General features: G+C 39.5%; 4 protein-coding genes and 1 pseudogene across 5 annotated transcripts in view; 1 reads left to right on the plus strand and 4 right to left on the minus strand.

The window, feature by feature from the left end:
• LOC144642876 (glycosaminoglycan xylosylkinase-like) overlaps window positions 1-20,895 on the minus strand; it is a 77,585-nt gene that overhangs the window by 47,675 nt on the left and 9,015 nt on the right. The gene's annotated exons all lie outside the window — the stretch shown is intronic.
• LOC144642781 (TNF receptor-associated factor 2-like) overlaps window positions 1-20,895 on the minus strand; it is an 88,026-nt gene that overhangs the window by 24,098 nt on the left and 43,033 nt on the right. The gene's annotated exons all lie outside the window — the stretch shown is intronic.
• Window positions 758-11,193, minus strand: LOC144642981 (uncharacterized). Of its 2 annotated transcripts, none has more exons than XM_078502109.1 (6): window positions 11,100-11,193; window positions 10,143-10,215; window positions 8,625-9,447; window positions 4,894-4,956; window positions 4,492-4,542; window positions 758-3,833 (listed from the first exon to the last, which is right to left on the minus strand). In XM_078502109.1, the coding sequence occupies exons 2-6, from the start codon at window positions 10,155-10,157 to the stop codon at window positions 3,520-3,522; spliced, it is 1,266 nt and encodes a 421-aa protein (XP_078358235.1). In that variant the 5' UTR covers window positions 10,158-10,215; window positions 11,100-11,193; the 3' UTR covers window positions 758-3,519. The 2 variants fall into 2 exon arrangements, with proteins under 2 accessions (XP_078358235.1, XP_078358238.1); XM_078502112.1 differs by having other exon boundaries at window positions 10,143-10,400; window positions 11,100-11,137.
• Window positions 6,772-6,919, minus strand: LOC144637175 (U1 spliceosomal RNA; annotated as a pseudogene).
• LOC144643502 (tumor necrosis factor receptor superfamily member 1A-like) lies at window positions 12,165-19,681 on the plus strand. Its single transcript, XM_078502776.1, has 5 exons — window positions 12,165-12,433; window positions 13,092-13,176; window positions 15,669-15,973; window positions 18,538-18,929; window positions 19,502-19,681. The coding sequence occupies exons 2-5, from the start codon at window positions 13,117-13,119 to the stop codon at window positions 19,579-19,581; spliced, it is 837 nt and encodes a 278-aa protein (XP_078358902.1). The 5' UTR covers window positions 12,165-12,433; window positions 13,092-13,116; the 3' UTR covers window positions 19,582-19,681.

A 20,895-nucleotide genomic window follows, 5' to 3' on the forward strand; every position in this document is an offset into this window, starting at 1 on the left:
TAAAACTCTGGATCTCGGAAAGACCCGAATCGTCTAAAGAACGCTTCATTGCGAACCTTTTTAAAGGCTTACATCGCGAAAGAGCACAATTTGAAGAACGAAAACCAAAACAACTGAACGTCCACGACAGGGCACGAGGTTCAAGACGAGATTCCTTCACTTTCATTGCAGTGATTGCAGTCAAGTCAATTATTAATTTCCAGGCTACTGAGGCCCAGTTTCCCTCGGTTGTAAGAAAAGGAACAGACATAAAATAGCTATGGAAAACGGACGAAGGAACAAAGGCTTGATTTCCCCCTTCGTCCGCCATTTTTTTTAGATCTCATGCGGACGTTCACGGAAACATGGAAATTTTTCGCGGGAGACCTGCGGGAGATCAATTCTAAAAATAAATCAATACGGGAAAGGGTTGACTCAAGGATACAGTACGTATGGAGGCTCCAGTTCATGGGCTCCTGCCGGGGGTAAATGCACTTTACAACAAATTCATTACTTCTGACATTACATTAGCGACGTCGCTAAAGTTTGGCCTCTGGGCCCAGTTGTTCAAAGAGTGAACAACATTGCTATCCAGTGGATAGCAACATTGCTAGCAACATTGCTATCCAGTGGATAGCTTTTAACAAAACCTACTTCTCTATCCACCGGATAGTGATTCATCCAGTCAGCATTATCCACCCTTTGATCAACTGGGGTTTGGTCTTTAGTTTAATTTTATCTCTATCCAAATTTGGTTTTCAGTTTGATTTTGTTTTTACTTTAATTTAACATTTTCGTGACGTGAAAAGAATCTCAAAATTTAACTGGAGTTCCATGGCTGAGAGTAGCCATCAAAAGTGAAAGTCAAAATAAATTAGTAAATTAAGCAATCCAAAAGTTACATGTCAAATTCAAATGTCAATTTCGTACCTGTTAAAATAAAGTTAAAAGCAAAAGTCGATTTGGTACAGTTAAAAACAAAAAACAAAATCGAAAGTCGACATTAAGCAAAGTGGAAAGTGATCTTTGATGTCCTATTTTACCGTTCCAAACATACACCTTCACTTGCAAAAACACGAGTCTCCCTTTTTCAGTTTGATCACCCACCCTCAATATTTCCTTGCAACTAGGTAGCCTCGGCTGATATGATCAGTGGTGTTCCCTTTCCACTAGCCGTACTGTCCGCGTGCTGGTATAATGTTGCGTATGTATCTCAGTCTTAGACGTTTAAGATGTTTCAAGAAAGTTTTATGCTTTTACCTCTTTTAAGGTTATTCCATCAAAATAGAACTTACAATTGATTTTCCCATATTGGTTGTTTAAGTTTGTCTTATGGGAACTTTACATTAAAAATTTTGAGGTAAAAATGGTCGGTCCCAGTTTTCGTTTCGGATATTTGGCCAAAAGGAACGCCAATATGGCGAACAAAATATCGTTTGTGTATATTAGAAGACACGAAAGTGGCTCGATGGCCATAAAAATACAAGGCCAGAAATTTCCTGCCCAATCCAAAAATGTACAACGACCACCTCGAGCTAGGGAATTCGAAGACTTCAAAGGTCTTCGGGTCAAATTTGGAATTTTCGTATGTCCGTAGTAGTCTTCGAGGATCTTTTAAATTTGATCTTGCCTTTAACGAACAAAATTAGCAAAAATGCCCTCTGTCTGAGCTAATTAGAATTGAGATTTCTCTCTCTGCGAGGAAAGGAAGAAGAAAGAAGGAAAGGAAAGGAGGAACTCGTATTCACTGCAGAGCTTAAAAATAACTTTTTTTATTAGTTGCCGTTTTCTAAAAAATCAACCGACACTTTTCTAGGAAATTAGTTATCAAAGATTCTTTACATCAAATACTAACTTAGTTTTTCTTTACTACTCTAAGTGCGAATTAAAGCTTCAGAACCATGCAATACGCGATATTGTAAATGCGACTCAGCTATACCTATTAAAGAACCAATGAATCTTTTGTCTGTTCGATTCCAGTCTAAGACTAGGTTAAATTCTATGAAGAGCTTAAAAAATGACAGTATAAAGTATGCGGCTGAAATTAGAATTGGTACCATACCAGAGAAGCTCAGTGGTGGGCAAAAGGAAGACCTATTCTTGCCAGTTACTGGAAGAAGATAGGATTGGCAAACCCAAAAAAGAAGAAAAAAAAAAAAAACTGAGTCACAAATATCATTCCTTATTGGTTCTTAAGCTCATTTAAATCACGAACGATTTTACAGTGATACCCTTCTATAACGAAGTTCGTTATAACGAGGGAGGGAGGGAGGGATTATATCAGAGTTTTGTTGTAATACATTTTGCATAGCGTTAGAAACTTTGGCTGAGCTGAAAACCATTCGTCGTACAGGGTGCTTCGTTATATAGGTTCGTCATATCAGGGTTCCACTGTATTTTGCTCGCTAAAAGTACCTAGTACTTACACTTTCTCATTGTGAGATATGTTTTGTTTCGTTACCCATCTTGCGTCACCGCCAAGTGACATGGGATTTGCATCATTCTACCTATACTAAAACAGCCTTGCCTAATAGCTAACGTCAACTTCATATATAAATGCAGTTTTGTTCTTGCAACAAAGAGCATTCAAAAGTTTTTAAAACACTTATATTATAAAAAGCTACTGATAAAAAAGCTGCAGATAACCAAAAAATCTGGAAAACATTTAGTACCCTGTTATAACAAAGGATTCCTTGAATTTAGTAAGAGGAACACAACAGATCGCAAACAATCTCCTATGTTCGATTTTACGATGATGTTATGTAAATTTAGTAACTGGAAAAAAACATCAATTTCCTCAACGGCTCATTCATTCAAAAAACACGACGAAAAACACTCTTTTCTTGATTTCTTTCGGCGCAAGCTTTATTGCATCCAATTCTCCTACAAAATGCGCAAAACTGTCTCTTCTAGACGACCAAATTGAAATACAACTTACATTGCCATTATTCAGAACCTAAGATCAATGCATGGTGTCAAATTTTGCAACCACTCCCAGCTGAATAAATCTACGTTCTTAACCATCAATACATATTTAAGTGCTTACAGGGCAAATACAATTTACCATCTCTTTGAATATAAAACACTAACTAAGAGTTATTGTTAGAATATACAGTAAATCCTACAGTTACAAGAAAAATGTAAATTTGTCTGTACTAAAAATTCGCGATTATAATGGTCAATCTTGCTCAAAATAACCTAAAAGCCCGTGCAGTTTTGGGAACTTTCAACCCATAAATCAAAACCAAAGTAATTACTCTGGCCAATCATAAAGGACGCAGAGCAATCCACTGTCCAATCAAACTCAAAGCAATTACACGAAACACGGTAAAAACTTGCGCGGGCAAGTCACGATTGGTTTTGGTTTTACTTGCGATTGGTTTTGGTTTTACTTGTGATTGCTAAAGAAAGTGGCGCGAGTTTTTTTAGCCAATCACTGAGCGTAGCAATGCAAAACCAAAGTATACGCAACTTACTTTCGACACTCAAGTGAAAATGGCTCTAATCACGAATTGTAATTGCCATTACACGGTTCCCTTTTTATGGCTGCAGCCTTAAAAACTCTTCTCTGTACCAGATTAAAATGTCATTGGCGACATCATGGCGCTGCAGTTCTTGTAGGACGTCCACAAACCTTTTCAGGGAAACATTCAGTGTGCATAACTTCTCAATCAAAGCTCTTGTCGGGCTTCTCGGGGGACTACAGCTCCCTTCCTGCTCCATCATCTGGAAGTCCAAATTTGAAACATTAAACTTGCAAGCAACATGACGCCAGTTCTTGACACCTGTTGATGTGATGTCCAGTTTCAAGATGAAGTCCTTGCCATAATATGGAAACTTGTCAAGCTTCACGCCTATAAAATAAACAAAGATATGTCATATAATTACATTACATTCCTATCTGGTGGACAATACGGGGGAGGGGGGCTCCGCCCGAAAGGGGAACCTTTATCAGACTGAAGGTAGATCAAAGGGCGGGTATTTCACGTGTTGGAGTATATGATCAGTATACAATAGGGTAGGGAAAACTTTCATATAGGTATTTAAAAGGGCTTTTTAAAATACCTCAAACAGATCCAACGGTCGATTCATTTAAGTATTTAAAGGGTATTTTTCAAGTGAAATGAAAACAGCAGGGAAGACGTGGAAAGAACTTGAGAAGGCAGCCATGGAAAGGGAGCAATGGAAATCTCTGGTCTCAGCCTTATGTGCCTCCTAGGCGCGAAGAGGATTATGTATGTATGTTTCAAATGAAAAAGAAAGAAAAGAGATGCATTATCTCTTCTGTAGGTATGCAAAAAGTATATGAAAGGGTTGCCTTTTCTTCCAAAAATGGTTATGGAAGGGCAAGGCTTTGGACTTTGGAGCAGGGCCGCCCCGTCCATAAAACATGTGAGTATCACCCCCACTTCCTTCAGCTTTTCATTGATTGGATCATTTTGTTAATGTAACATGTCAGGGGCATGCATATAATGTGGGACCGTGGTAAGGAAAAGTCCTCAGTCCACATACCTTCAGAAATGTAATTTTCCAAAGTAGGCGTCGTTTCAATATCACAGCGATCTGAAATTTAATAAATATAACTATAGTAAATCTCACACATTTAGATTCAACACCATTTGTTTGTAAATGGGATACTTGTAAACTAAATTAAGAATAAACGAACCATGTAGAAAAACACATTCATATTGACTACCTATTTTCACGAGAAAAATTTCGTCGACAAATTTCGAACAGTTTTAAAACCTTTTCACAGCAAGTGCGTGACGTGGTGTCATTTCTGTGCTTTATTAAGGAAAAAACTCGAACAGACCAATTGTAGCACGGGCAATTCCTAGACCGATTTTATGACAAAGCACGTTCAAAGTGTGCAACTACTAGAGCTACAAAAATAACTTGTGACGTCATGCTCACCACTGGAGGAGTTGGTTGAGCCCTCTGGACCATGCACCAGAACTGACATTTCATGCTCGTCATCTAAAAAGAGAAAGTAACACATATTCAAGTCGTGATTTTAACTTTACAATTTAAAAAATGCATAATAAAAAAGAAAAAGGGGCGCGAGTCTACATAGACTCATGCCAACGCGAGAGAACGTTTTTGAGAATTTGTAAGTTTATGTTATTTGCACGTTTATGTTTTTGTAAGTGATTGCTTAAACTGATGAGTACCGTTACCAGAATTATATCCCTCGCTATGTTACAATAAAGACGATTACGAACCCGGAAGGCGACGCCCAAGGATACGAAAGCGTTTTGTCTTATGGATATAAAAAATTCGACATTTTCGTCCTTCCTCATTAATTTTTTCACGATTTCATTGAAGCAACACTAAACCATGTTGGTGGAAGTTGCATTACAAAGTTACAAGTTATTGATTTTAAGTCGTACAGTTTTATTTTGGCGAGTGTGATTTGTCGAGCGCAACGTTATGATTTCAGCTTGTGCTAGACGAGCGCTAATTTCTTTTGCTCTACTGGGTGGTCAGTTGTTTTTATTGCAAAATGGAAAACCGGCAGGTGACAGACACGCCCCATACAGTTTGATATAACATAAAAGTCATTATCTCGCAGCAGTACATAATATTTTGTTCATCAAAACTGGCATGTGACGCACCTCAACAGTTCGATGCATAACATAAAATAACTATTCACGCAAAGCTAGGCAATTATCGTTTTGACCGAACCCACTGACTGAGAGACTGAAACAGCTACTAGTCTAAATAAGTTCGAAGAATCAATTATGGCAGGTTTTTGCTGCGAAATTGATAACATTGCGCGGGTCTTTGTCTTTGCTGCGAAACTTTGCAATAAACTTTGTGAAACTTTTTCGGTGAACGACGAGTCTTTGCTGCGAAACTTTGCAATAAACTTTGTGAAACTTTTTTCGGTGAACGGCCTCTGACATGACGACGGGTTTTTGCTACGAAACTTTGCAATTAACTTTGTTAACTTTGCGGTGAACGGCCTCTGACATAACGACGGGTTTTTGCTGCGGTACTTTGCAGTTAACTTTGTGAACTTTGTGGTGAACGGCCTTTGACATAACGATGGGTTTTTGCTGTAGTACTTTGCAATTTACTTTGTGAACTTTGCGGTGAACGGCCTTTGACAAAACGACGGGTCTTAACGTTGTGAAACGATCGACGTTTCGATGTTTCCTGATGTTCGATGTTCGACGTTCGTTTGGTTTAGACCGGAACATCATGCTGTCTAAAGCTTGAAAAACAAATATGTGCTGAGCACGAATTTGTTCGGTTGTTGTTTTTTATATATATAAATGACTAGATTTTGACGAGTTTTTAATCGACTATAGTCATGCAGCTTTACCATCGCCTTGTGTTTTTTCTTGCATAAATATAATTTCCCTCAAATACATTAGAAAGACCATCCGGTTCACGAAGGCAGCAAAATATTATAATTTCATAAAACCACATGCGCAAGTAGCCTGAATTTCAAACGTCCCTCTCTGGTCGCCAGTTTTGAGAATCAGCGATATCTACTTAATGAGAAATGATAATTGTTGTTCTCATAACCTTTCTGCTTGACAACATCCTGACATAATAAGGAGAAGTTAAATTTAGATCACTGTTAGGGCATCAAAGGCAAAATATGGTCTGCGAGAAAGTTTGGATAAAATCAGTCATAGTTTGTCATAACAATATTGAAGGCAACGACTGTTAGTGTCTTATTCTGCAGTTTAATTAGTTGACTATTCAGACCATTGAATATGGCTTTACGTTATTTCATTTCAGTTTTTCTGCTTTCCTATGAAGGGTTAACAAGCGATTTCGCATGTCAACCCGACATCAAACAAAAATTCTGCACCCGACTCACTCGGCCCAGAGCGAACGCAAAGGTCAGTGGCCCAGAGTGCTATGCGCCACCTCGCCTTGGGAGCCTCGCCTTCATGATCACGGTGCTCCTGTGCACTGTAAGTTTGAAGAGGAGCGAAGAGCGTGCTCGCCTTTTATATCCCCGGATCACTGTCAACCTTACGGTGTACGATTCATTCAAAACTGATCTTAGCCAATAAAATTGTTTGAACCCGAGTCTGCGTTTTAGTAGCTAGCTATTTTTCCAATTTAATTGTCTTTGACTTTCGTTATTTAGGGTATAAAGAGCCTGCATCCAATTATCAGACAGCAGGGGATGGAAATCGATTCCTTCAACTTGTTATGACTTTCTTCTTCGCCTAATTCTAAACGGTGTTTAAATTTTCATTAGTTTTGTCTTATGGTGTATTTAAACAACTAACTTTGATTTTCAGAACATTCAAACAGAGATGACGAGGAAGTGTTTTGGATAGGAAACGTGCTGAGACTAAACAACGCAAAACAACAGCTGGAAACGGATTGATGTCTGAAAACACGGGGGAGAGGTGTTGGTGGTTGGGATTAATCAGGGGCACCCAACAGAATATTTCGTTAAAATATCTGTTCGGAAGACGATTTGAGATCTAGAATTTTCGGAACATTCATTGTAAATTTTTTTGCTTGCCTGCCTTTCCTAGGATTTTCGAATATCTAAAAAATGGTATAATTGTTCATTTTCAACAGATTTTTTACTCTAAAAAGGTCACCTAGAATTTTCGGGAGCCTTTCTCTGGCTGGAATTTTCGAAAAGGTAAGTTTTGATCCCTATAACTTTCGGATCACTAGACTTTCACTGCTAGGAAATCCGAACAGATAAAAAAAATTTAGGGGATAAAATATGCCTATATCTACCGTTTAAATACTAAAATACGTTCAACGGTGCTATCTTTAAGTGGTTTTGAACTATATTCTCGATGGGTGCCCCTTATTAATTATTTAATCACTAATCTCAGGGTTGTACGAAGAATTAAAGGGACTATGTCGCGGGGATTTCGCAGATTTTTGGTCTAAACTGTTCTGAAATAAGTGGTAGGCAACCTTATCTTTGAACATTAAACTGAAGATTTAACCTTTATTTGGGGGTAGAAATAAAAATTCGGCTATAAATATCGATTTTTTTTAAGGCGAGCGGAAACAACTTGAAAACGTTGGCTAACGTTTTCAAATTTCAATCCATTTCCATCTGGGCCATCCGCAGCCAAACGCTGGCTTTACAGTTTTAGTGCTCTAAAATAGCAATTGTTAATAAAAATTGATCTTTTTTTAAAGTTTCCTACAACACAAATATAAATTTTGGCTGATAAAAATATCCGTGACATAGTCCTTAAAATAATGATTGCATCACATTAAAAGTAAAGTTGTTTCTTGCACAGGTTACGTTTGCTTCCTTATCAGAAGACTCAGCATTTACATTTAGCTTCGATATTTCCTTTTTCCATCACAAAAGAATTTTCACTTAAAAAACTCTTGAAAACTTGAAAACTACTAGGGTGTGTTAAACATGCACAATCAAACAATACAAACCGTGCATATTAACTTTAAGAGTTGGCAAGCGAGGTGGAAATTACGCACCTTTAGAAGTTTTCTTGCTGCATTACTAAAACAACACAAACACTGACTTTTTCTTTTACTATTGCAGTCCAAATTTATCATATCATTTGTGCGTTAATGTCTTAATTTAAAGACAGAATTACCCACGAACGCACACCCAACCAATAGCGTGACATATTAAAGAAATAAATTGAAGAAGAATTGCCCTAAATTAAACGTACCTTGACTTTCCACATCAGCTCTATTTCCACCCTCTGAATGGCGCCTGTTCTTACGAAACTTGACCGTGATACAAATGATAAAGATGCTGCCAAGTACTCCACCTGCGATGTAGTATCCCTTGTAATCTTTATTTGCTGATGCAGGTGAATCTTTGCTGTTGTTTTCGCTGTTTTCATGAATTGGTGCGGGTGGTGGTTTGCTTGGACTTTCTAAATCGTTGGAAATATTCTCCACATTAGACATGGTCGTGCTTACTCTTCCACGCACGCGTACGGTCGACGCTGTAGGCGTAGGAGTTGTTTTCTTTATTAAAGCCAGCTTGCATTCTTCGTTTTTAGGAGTCTTTTTACATTGCCTGTTAATTGGCATTCCTATGTCCTTGCACTGCTGCAGTCGCTCACCATTCGGAGCATCTTGGCAACAAAAATAGCACTCTTTGCATTCATCGTTCTCACTGTCTAAGTAATAATGTGGATCCATGCAAGTTGTGCCACAGTCGCGATTTTGTGTTGGGGTGCACTGTTTCAGCACCTTCTTCCCATCACATTCATTACAAGGTTTGCAAGCGGATGGCTCGTCAGCGTTGGAGTATGTGTTGGCCGGACAGGGTATACAGTCGGTGGATGTTCCATTTGCCACTCTCAAACCACACTGGACGGGTAGTCCATACCCAATAGGACACTTTGGACACTTTCGGCAAGTTTCCTTGGCATTTGGGTTGACAGGATCATATATTGTAAACTCGGTGAACATGGAACAGCGTCTTCCTTCTGTGGCTGTAAACAGGTTGAACAAAACCACAGTGCCTAGACAAACGATAACCTAAAAAAAACGAAGTTGAGTACACAAAGCACTTTGTCACGAGTTTGTACGCTTGCAGAATTCCAACAAGCTAGTCATTGTTTATTAGACAGAACGAAAACTATTTAACTAACAAAAAAGGCTATCATTCCTAGGTCACAATCAATAAATTCTAGCGCATGATTACTTACACCTCATCAGAATCATCAAGGTCGTGGCATTATAAACATCATCCGGCCGTATAAAGTCAAAGCTTTAAAAAGATCCGCTGAAACAGCAGATATGCAAATTTGTGTCGCGTAGGATAGCATGAAGCGGAAACATTCTTTTCGCTTGTCATGCAATCCATACTTCTCCCACGCACGGTTTGGCAAAGCAAATAACTTTATTTCCATTGTCATTCTATGTAATTTTTAATTGGTCTGTTCACAATTTTATTGATTCTCTAAGTGTAGCCATTATTCGCAAAAAAGCAACCCAAATTTTTAAATTAAGTAAATGAGATAACGTAGAATATGGCACCGATAATTACTGTTACGGACACCTCTATATAACGGACAGTTTACTTAACTCTATAGAAAACAGAATTAATACGAGTTATGCTTCTAGAAGGACAAATAAGGCGTATAACGCCGCACAAGAGCTCCACACAAGCCTATGCAACTGTATAGGGATACCTTTATTGATCTAGAAGCTCTTAAATTAGTGCAACTTACCACACTTGATATCATTCCGGCAAACGTTTATAGAGAAGCGCTTTTGGTTCTTGCTTTTCACGGTGACAGTAACCTGCAAAGCAGCCAGCGAAGTTCCGCTTACATTTTGTGATCAAACCACTGCGGCCGTTGGTAAAATCAGTGTAGAAGTTATGAAATCAGTTTTATGCGGCGCGTGGGATGAAGTCAGCTTCTTAGTAGCCAAATTTCGTCGACAAACTCGTGTTTTCTTGATTAATCGCTCATGGACACACTTATCTAGATATTATATTGTATAAGCGTAAAATCATAGTTGTCTACACTTTGAAATGCAGAAGTATACATTAGACACGCCAGCGGCGACATTTGATTAAAGATTGCAGAAATCAATGACGCGCTATGATGTTTAGATGTACTGATGATGACGTAATGTGCATGTGGGGGCGGATGACATCATACACGTGATCGTTCTCATTTCAATTTTTAAAAAACTACAGCAATTATGATCGCTAAGATAAAAAAAAGGCAAGTTAGACTGAACTAAAAAATATACAAATAACTAAAAAGCAAAACGTGAACAACTGTAATTGGAATCCATAAAGTTACATGTCTGATTTTGTTTTTATTTCAAAACGCACAGGTCAGGTCAGGAAGAATACGGGCATTTGTCACACACGCATTTCCGGTTAAGAAAACAAATGCTTCAAACACACAATGTTATTTTAAAAAAAAAGAAAACTTTTGGATCCAAGTATAGTTAGAGTAGGAGCGTTCTAAAATAGCAAGGTGTGCTGTTCTGTCCACGATTCACAGGGTTTAGCGTCAAATGTTTGTCAAATAACACGTGCGCGAGAAATGACAGGAATGTGCTTAGTGTGCAATAATAATAAGATTCATGAAAAAGGATTTTAAACAAAATAATTTATAGAGATAAGGAAGGGAAAGGACAACGAAAACAACAAAAAAGTATCAACTAACCGATCAAGCTTTGTCGACGTCTCTATGATTGCGTCCTTGACCGACTCCTTGACTAACGTAACCGACATCGGCAAACTGAGACAGCTTGCATTGCCTTCCTCTGGCGAGTGGGTATGAGTGGGCGTTTAATATATAAGCAGATTCATAAAGTCGACCTCGTCTCCAGACGCCGCGGTCTTTTTGGTCAGCACCAAGAATAACGACATCCCAAAGTCCTCACGGACGTAACGCGGGCTCTTGTAGCCTGCCTGCAATGCTGGCGTTTTTGACGAGCGAGCGTTGGATAATTTTGTTTGCGTGTTTGCCCTTGGAGTCGCAAACGTAGAGGGTGGAGACGAAAGAATGAGGACTCACTCTTTTTTGCTCTCTCCCCAAGCATTTCCCGAGTTCGAATCCAAGATGGCGCTCGCCCGATCAAAATGCGTTCCCTCACTAAAATACGCCTACATTGCAGGCTAGGGCTCTTGGGACGAGATTGGCTCAAATATAATTTGACTGAAACGTGTAAAGAAACGATTTTACATACAACACATGTGAAAATATCCATGGTTCATGGACGATGTATAAAACACATGCAGACTCCTGCCTATAAGGCAGACATGATATAAACCACTACACCACAGGCGAACTCCTCTGTAATGTTTGGTTTCACTTGGGATCTAAATTTAGCCTGCGAGCAAGCAGGCTTGCTCAAACGTGAGCCTGCTCGCAGTCTAGGTCTACTCAATATTCGGACAAACACGCAATGTTATAAAAATTTTAAAAGATTTGAAACTTTCAACTGTGTCCAAATTGAGTACTATGCGCATGCTCAAAGAATTGGCATTTTCGTCATTCTTGGTGCGGCCAGATTCGCCCTCGACCGTCGACGTCCCCGGCTTCCAGTTTTTTGAACAAATTCCACTCAATGTTTCCAGAAAAATCGAGAGTAGCGCTGTATTTAAGTGCTATAATTTATAAAGCAGCGTGGGCGGTTGTGTAGACAATCCATAAAATGCCGTTCGCTGTTACTGAGGCGAAGCGTTAGAAGCGGCCTGTCAGTGTTTAAAAACGCGAACGGGTGCAAAACAGTATATAAAGAACTTTGGAAGGTTTTTGTATAGCAAAAGTAGATGATCCATGAAGCCCGTTTAAATCATGAGCCAGTTTCGAAAATCAAAGTATGACACCTGATCGTTCATGGGTGACGGGCGGGGGGTTTCCCCAGATGTTTGACTCATCAGATAAAATAGCATTCCCCAGTGTGTATCACTTCTTAACTTGTTTGGGCATCGAGGGAAGAGTTTTCTCAATCGGGAAAATCAAGGTCGCTGAGAAATCTTCCTCTTCTGCAGGTAATTGATGTGTATTTTATTTTTTCCTCGCCGTTTGAGCATTAAGGACGACAGACGTGCGGTAACATGTCATGCCGCATTTAGCATTCCGGGTTCCTTCCGTATATATTAAACGTGGTCACTTCAATTAAGATGACTAAGCATAAACGTAAAATAATTTTTGTTAGGTTGGGATTATCCCACAATTATTCTACGAGTTATTCTCATGCAAGATGTATCTAAACGGACAAAAGGATATTTTGAACTTTGAAAGTCTGCACAAGTAGCTGAACAAGAAAATGTGGACTTTGATAACATAAGTAAACTGCCCAATACTTTGAAATTGTGCATGCGAAGCAAATTTAGCTTGAAGTTTACGGACAGAATGAAACTTTTCTTTCTCTTAATTAAGCGGAAGTAAATTATTTCAGCTATATCGCCGTTGAAACGATTTTTACAGTGAAGGTGATTTTAACACCAAAATTTATTTTGTTCACTTTATTTAATAGACACCGTGGATTACGGTATTTAATACATCATTCACATTTTTAAAATCAAATATTAAATGACGGTCGAGGCATTCATATGATAAAAGCGTTTATTAAATAAAGTAAGAAAATTACTTAAGGAAAATAAATTACTCAAAGAGAAATGATCGACGATCTTTTACACTTTTCAGGCTCATTGTTATACAGTGCAAAGCTATGTCGTCTATGTTCAACACGGATCTCTTTGTCCTGATTTACGTCTCTTCTCTTTGCACGGTACGTTAGCTTAATAAATAATAACAATTACTTCTCTTTTGATATTTCCTGTGTATATCACGTTCACAGTTTGAAAAGGTACCTTACTTTTACAAAATTCAAAGCATGATGTAATAAAATCTTGAATTAATCGTGTTAAATCTGCTTGTAAGTTATTTTTTTAATACGACACTGAATCAAACAATTTCAGTGGTCACTTAACATAACCCGTGGAAACCGTTCGCACGTGGTTTGATATTTTCGGTTTTCAGTATTATTTAAAAAATCGCAACATTAGCCACGGGTAGGTAAATCGATTTATCTGTTCTAGTATATAAGGAAGGAGAGTAATGCCGCAAGTATTATAATCTGCTAATTCCGAAAATGGTTTGCTTTCTCTTTCACTTTCGATATCCCCAAGAACAAAGGCTTGTTGACATTTGAATTGTTTTATTACAGAAGGGAAAAATCCCACCGCGTATCAACCCAGCACAGACTGAAAATGTAATTAAGCTCTTTTAAAATACCTAAATGGCCGACAGTACTTTCAGTTTAGTCAACAAAATCCGGGGAAAGTCCCTTAATTCCTCTTGGCTTATCCGGATTTTTGCTTGAGCGCGTTCCCAATACCGAACACTTTCTCGCTCTTTCCTTAAAAGTGACAGCTTTTAAAATTATGACAGACAATGTGTGTGGGTTTCGAAATATTTCTAATTCTTTCACGAAACTCGAAAGAAGCAAAAACATTTATATCACCCTTCTTTAATAGAAATAGAATTGCGGCATGAAATGACTGACGTTTTTGGCTTTGTGAGCGCCTTTTCAAAATCTCGTTTGTTTTCTCCAAGTATTTTACCGGAGGGGGGGGGGGGAGGGGTACTCCATGACCTTTTTTAGGCTTCAGGTATATAAAGGGTAGGGATTTCGCAAGTTTAGGTATATGAAAGGTATGGAAATCTGTCATTTAGGTTTCTGAAAGGGCCTTGAATAAAAATATTTCGAACAGACGCATTTTATGACTGTATTATTTTAATTTATAAAGCGCAACATGAAAATGACAAGAAAACGTCCTGTTCTAAGGGACTGACCACTATTTTTTTGGGGAGGGGAGGGGATGAAAAATATTGAATACAATTGTTTGCAGGGCCTAAAAAGACAAAAAAATTGTTTGCAAACACGATACGTATAACAAAAAATAGTTAGAATTTCGAAAAAAAAAATGTTTGCAGAGGTGCATAAACTAAAAAAAAAAGTTTGCAGAGGAAAATTTTTCATCCCCCCCCCCCCTCCAAGAAAATAATGGTCCGTCCCTAAGTCTATGCCATGTCTTTTAGGTATATGAAAGGGGTACCTTTTTTCAGCATACGAAAGGGGTACAATTTCTGTGAAAATGGCATATAAAAGGGTAAGGGGTAGAAGCTTGGGGCGGAGCCTCCCCGTATAAAACTTTTTTGAGTGCCCCCCGGGGTATTTTATTGAACTTAACTTCAGCGGGGGTGGTGCATTATACTCTGTAATGCTGTATTTTCGCATCTCATTTACAATTCATTCCGTAACAGATCGGTCTAGCTTAATCCACGAATCGGAGAAATCCGTATTATCCTGTGTAACGCGTACGAGTCCTCTTATGGGTTTCTATGTCTGGTTTTTCGGTCTCTAATGCGCTGTTCAAAAGGACGTTGAAAGTTAAAGTACGTTTTCAACCTGTTTCGACTTTGGACTTAATTTGTCCAGGACTTGCGTGCACTTGCGCTCTCTCCCGGATATCATTTTCACGCAAGTACAGTTAAAGAATTTGTTTACTAGGAACACTGTATTGCAGTGTGCACAGTTGCATCAGTGAAAAAATGGGGCGGTCACTGTGGTGTGCCGAACACCACAACACCGCAAAACAATTCGGCAAGTACCGCAATACCGCGAAAAAATGCGGAAAATAAACATGTAGAAAATCTGTCGTTGGGTTCTCCTAAGGACGATAAACACGAAAAGAAAAATACATGGGTGTTGTCTGGTTGGGATTCGGAAAATAGCCAGAATTTCAGAATCTGTAATGGGAGAAAATAAAAAAGTCTAACGTTTTAAGTATAGATTTAATAAAGATTTATATAAAAAAATATTTATTAAATCTATACCTTCTCCTATTCTTTTAAAATCACTTATACCCTTGATTACATTTTGTTGAAAAAATTCCAAAAATCAGACAAAAAAATCCAAAAGTTGTTTTTCTTTTCAAAACATCACAGGTTAGCCGAAGCACGCTTAGATATCTGGTTTCGTTTCGACATACGCAACTTTTAAAGTCAAGTATTTCAAAGTCAACTTTTAAAGTTTTCAGAAAATGGTTCGCAAATTTACCACTAAAAAAACTGATGGTCAGTTCTATGTTACTTCTGTCTCGCGGCCATTTTGACCGCCTTTATCCAGAGTTTCCTCGTAAGGTTCGCGCGACCAAATTTTCAGTTAATGCCATATATGACCATATATGGTTTCTGATTCAAACCAACCATTTTCAGTTTTCAGCGCAAGTAGCATCTGGCCGGAAGTGCAGGTGGAACCAGCTTACTATCCTGAGACCTAAGGAAGTTGAATGTCTGGACTGTCCCGAATGTCCCGAGGGTCAAGGCATGGTCCCGCAGTGCGGATCACGTGTCACAGGTGATGTTGCTGTGGAGTGCGTACAGTGCACACCAGGGGAATCGTACTCTGATAAGCACGACTTGTCTTCATGTAAGCCATGCACCATCTGTGACCTTAATGAAGAGGAGATCAGTCCTTGTACTGCCACGAAGAACGCGGTTTGCGGAAAGTGCAATGCTGGGTATGTATATCTACTGTCGAACGGACAAACACTTCTCCTAATCGGATACCTATGCTAGCACGTGACGAGATAACCAAAACACGAGTTATCTTTGTCATGTCTGATGGTAGACTGGATGAGAATTTGCTTGGTGCGCTGTAGCAGGAATGTATACATATCTTAAGTTATCATTCTATAGATATCTGAAAACGATCAAGTATGGTTTGAAGGGGTGGGGAGAGGCAAAAAGTTAGAAAGCCAATTAAAAGAATACATAGAGAGAACAAGTTTAATGTAAATTCTGCCTGGAAAGTTACTAAAATACAGTTGAACCCCGGTAACTCGAACTCTGAAGGGAAACGAAAAACAGTTCGAGTTAGCGGGGTTTTCGAGTTAACCGAGTAAAAACGACTGAAAAGAGAGTCCAAGGGAAATGGAAGTAAGTTCGAGTTAGCGGGTTGTTCGGCGGAGTTATCCGAGTTCGAGTTACCGGGGTTCTACTGTATTGAGACTTGACTTCGTCCTATTTCAACCAATCCAATCTCGTTCTTAACACCTTCGATAATAGTGATCAGCGGTTGAGAGTACCGCCTGTATCTCTGCGGTCATCACTTCCATTCAATCCGGGTGACCCTATTCGGCGGAATGACGGAACGGCACGCGGAATGGCGGAATGGCGGAATATCCTAAAACACGGAATGACGGAATATCCTAAAACACGGAATGACGGAATATCCTAAAACGCGGAATGACGGAATATCCTAAAACGCGGAATTATGAAACATTAAAAAAGAAACAACAACAGCAACAAAAACAAACAAACAAAAGGAAAATTTTAACTACTAACTTTCCCAGACAGCGATTATAAAGGCTAAGAATGTCGCTAATAATGATTCAGGTTCTTTAACTTGTGGATATATTCGTTGCGGTGACAGAGAAACCAAGTTGTTTACGAGAGGGGCTAACAGTTGAAAACCAGTTAACACTTAATATATTCCTTAAAATGACGGGTTCTTTATATATCTTCTTAATCGTTCGAGGACGTCGATCTCGAGCCGGGATTTCGTGGTAGGATATCGAGTGATCAAGTGAGGATTTCGTTAATTTACAGAAGACGTTCTCCCCCCGTCCGAGACAATGAAACGTACAAAGCCGAGGTACCTAAACGAAGTCGTTATAAAGAAAATGGAAGGGCCTGAAATTTATTGAGTTCGTACTGAGAAATAATAATAAAAGGAAACCAAAAACAAGGGGTTTCCGGTTGGTCACCCATCCAAGTACTAACCCCGACCAACAGGGCTGTACTTCAGCGATCGGACGAGAGCTGGTGCTTTCCTTGTGGTTAGGTGTAATGGATCTTTTGAACGATGCTATGACTGGACTTATACTGTTACAAGCTGATTTACGTGCTCTTTCTGAGCCAAAGTTAAGCCCTATTGGTCGGGGCTAGTACCGCTTGGATGGGTGACCAACCGGAAACCCCTTGTTTTTGGTTTCCTTTTATTATTATTTCTCAGTACGAACTCAATAAATTTCAGGCCCTTCCATTTTCTTTATAACGACTTCGTTTAGGTACCTCGGCTTTGTACGTTTCATTGTCTCGAACGGGGCGAGAACGTCTTCTGTAAATTAACGAAATCCTCACTTGATCACTCGATATCCTACCACGAAATCCCGGCTCGAGATCGACGTCCTCGAACGATTAAGAAGATATATAAAGAACCCGTCATTTTAAGGAATATATTAAGTGTTTTAAAACTGGTTTTCAACTGCTTGCCCCTCTCGTAAACAACTTGGTTTCTCTGTCACCGCAACGAATATATCCACAAGTTAAAGAACCTGAATCATTATTAGCGACATTCTTAGCCTTTATAATCGCTGTCTGGGAAAGTTAGTAGTTAAAATTTTCCTTTTGTTTGTTTTTGTTGCTGTTGTTGTTTCTTTTTTAATGTTTCATAATTCCGCGTTTTAGGATATTCCGTCATTCCGCGTTTTAGGATATTCCGTCATTCCGTGTTTTAGGATATTCCGTCATTCCGTGTTTTAGGATATTCCGCCATTCCGCCATTCCGCGTGCCGTTCCGTCATTCCGTCATTCCGCCGAATAGGGTCACCCTTCAATCCCGTTCTTTGGTCTTCGGTTAACAGAAGACCGCTCCATTCTCGCCCTCATAGCCCTTTTCGTCTCTATTAGCCGGCAGGGACTTGGCACGAGAAACGAAGGGCTCTAGAGACATAATATTTTTGAATTAACTCGAATTTTTTTGATTGGCTGTTTGAAACAAAGAAATCTTGAACGGAAGTCAAAAACGCCATGACTTTCTCAAATGTAAAGAAATTAACATCATGACTGCATACATGAAGACCGAAAGTCCTAGAATCTAGGACTGAAAGCCAAAGCCAAAGCCCTTCGTTTCTCGTGCCAAGGCCCTGCCCGCTAGGGAAACGGAAAGGGCTATGGGGACGAGAATGATGGTCGCTCCTGACCGAGGAACATGAAGATGCTGGGCTCCAATGTGAAACTCATAACTGAACAGGCTATTTTAAAAGAGATTAACTAGTTCAATATTTTATTTACACGGCAGGTACTATCGAGCTGTAACCGGCGACTGTCACCCGTGTTCTTGGTGCTGTACTGACAGTGAACATTGGGACGAAGATATAGAAAAACAGTGCAGTGACCAAAAGAACCTTCCAGCCAACCAAATTTGTCGTTACGATGTCAACACTATCAAGTGCGCGCCTGTGGCAAATGGCACGACTGCGCAAGCTACCTCGGCAATGACCACAAAACCTGCGGGCTCGCAAGGCATAGTGGCTACCGAGGGTGTGAAAATCAACAGCGGGGGTTGGCTGATTGTATTTGGTGTTGCATTGGCTGGGTGCCTTTTAATTGGCATAACCGTTATTTACTATCGCAAAAAGCAAGTGCTGTCTCAGTTGTTATGCGGTACACCTGGCCTTGTAGCTAGACTTCGTAAGTATCCGAAACTATTTCTACCCTTTTGGTATTACGTGTAGCCAAACAGTTTATGAAGGTATCGGACAGAGAAAATAACATGCACATGATGTCCGTACAATATAACATCCAAGAACGATTTTTTTAGGTAGTTCTAGTAAACGTCCATCTTTGTTTTATCTCTGTCTTTGGGATTGGGACTTTTGTCAGCTATTTTGTCGCGTGTGTGATCTTGACGGGCACAATATCCGGTCTGACACCTTCCAAGTGTCAGTCTAAACAGGGATCGCCATGATTTTTGCGTGAACGTGAAAACATTTTTAGAATTATTCGTGACGCGTCAGGTGAAAAGCCAAATATTTTTACGTGATTCCATTTCGCAGAGAGGTGTAGGGGACCCTGCAAGAAAGCTTGAAAAAATAACGTGAAAATAAACCGCAAAAAAACTTCTGCCTTTTACTCTACTTCGAACCGATCTATTCTTAGTAAAACTTTTATCATTACATTACCTTTCATCCAGTTTACGGCAAGCACTCGATACGCAAACCTCGACAAATAAAGTTTATTAGTCTACTTTGCTTCTTTTACAGCTACCCAAGTGGTTTGTGACGAACAACCATCATCTTTAGTTGTGATCGGTAGCACGCCAATCAAAGGACAGATAGTGTAAGACTGGCCAACCGGGAAGAACATAATGGCACCTGAAGTCGATAGTGCTTTGTTTGGTTCATGTTTCGTCAATCTAAGTAAAACGCTGCCATGTATATGAACAGATGTGAATGTTAAACAGACCCTGGGCGAGTACTGACTAAGGATTCTGTTGTGTTGAGTAATAGAATGTCGCCGGATACGCTGAACGGACAAAACGTTGCGTCACCAGTTTTAAAATTTCGTTAGAAAAGAAATGACTGCGGGTAACATTTTCCTCGACTTTTGTCGCAACATTGCAGCAGTTCAAGTTGTAAAGTGTTGTTGCGCGCCTTATCTCCCGTGTTGCAAGCTGTGGCAACATGTTGCGCGAAGTCAGACATGATCTGCATGAGTTAAAGTTTGAGCAACATTTGCAACTTACAATGCAATGTTGCGAGACAAGTTGAGAGACATTTTGCTCGTATTGCTAAGCCTTAAAGCGCTCCCAGATATCTAGTTCCCTTGTTCTTTTTTACTTAAAAATAATTCTCGCTACGCAAAATCTCCCCGTTCCCCAAACCCACCCCTGTTAGGACCTCAGCACAGGATTAGAATCCGTTTGTCGAGTTGTCTACATGTACTAGAAGGAAACATGTAAAAACAACTGATCAAAAGACACAGAGAGAATCAATGGAAAGACAATATGATAATTTGTCTTTACTGTACGCGAGGCTCTCTACGCTTCTTCCACCCGGTCCATGCAATCAGTTTTCCACGCGGACTGGGACACTTGCGAATTCTGTAACTAAAGTCAGATAATTATGCATCTGCTCGCTTATTGACTGGGAAAACGTATCTCGTATAATAGCTTAAAATCATTGCAAAGTGAGCGTTTATACCCAAAGTTCTTCATGGACTCAGAGTGACTTTGGCACTACTGCTGAAGCCGCGCAACTTTGAAGAGGACAGACACAGAAAAACTGAATATAATTCGTTTTCACATTGTGATGCCAAATTAAAATGCGCTCGAGTCTAAGTAGGCTGGATAGGTTTATTAAAACTCGTTGTTGGCGAGGTTCATTGTCAGCATCGGAACCAAACTGAGGGGGCTGGGGCGAATCGGTGAGATAAATTCTTGTTTGCTCGAAAAAGGCTAAAATGAAGTGGGTGGGGCGCAAAATTTTCGCCCCTTATATAACGTCATAAGGAGCGTATGTGTGGGGGCGGAGGGAAGGGGGTGTAAACCCCTCTCTAACCCCCACTAATTGTTACTATACATAAGGAACTAAGTTGACCTCCGTTGAGTTTTGCAAGCATAACGAAACAAATTGTAAACACGTTTATCCTGATGTTT

This window comes from Oculina patagonica, chromosome 1 (assembly GCF_052425735.1).
Source record: "Oculina patagonica isolate OP01 chromosome 1, crgOcupat, whole genome shotgun sequence".
NCBI classification, from domain to species: domain Eukaryota; kingdom Metazoa; phylum Cnidaria; class Anthozoa; order Scleractinia; family Oculinidae; genus Oculina; species Oculina patagonica.

Bases quoted from the DNA above. Each gene is read 5' to 3' on its own strand.
- LOC144642981 (XM_078502109.1), bottom strand. The intron at 4,957-8,624 runs GTACGTTTAATT...TTCTCTTTTTAG, and splicing joins AGCTGATGTGGAAAGTCAAG to ATGACGAGCATGAAATGTCA. The intron at 4,543-4,893 runs GTGAGCATGACG...ATTAAATTTCAG, and splicing joins CTCAACCAACTCCTCCAGTG to ATCGCTGTGATATTGAAACG.
- LOC144643502 (XM_078502776.1), top strand. From the start codon at position 13,117: ATGTCGTCTATGTTCAACACGGATCTCTTTGTCCTGATTTACGTCTCT. The intron at 13,177-15,668 runs GTACGTTAGCTT...AACCATTTTCAG, and splicing joins ACGTCTCTTCTCTTTGCACG to TTTTCAGCGCAAGTAGCATC. The intron at 15,974-18,537 runs GTATGTATATCT...TTTACACGGCAG, and splicing joins TGCGGAAAGTGCAATGCTGG to GTACTATCGAGCTGTAACCG.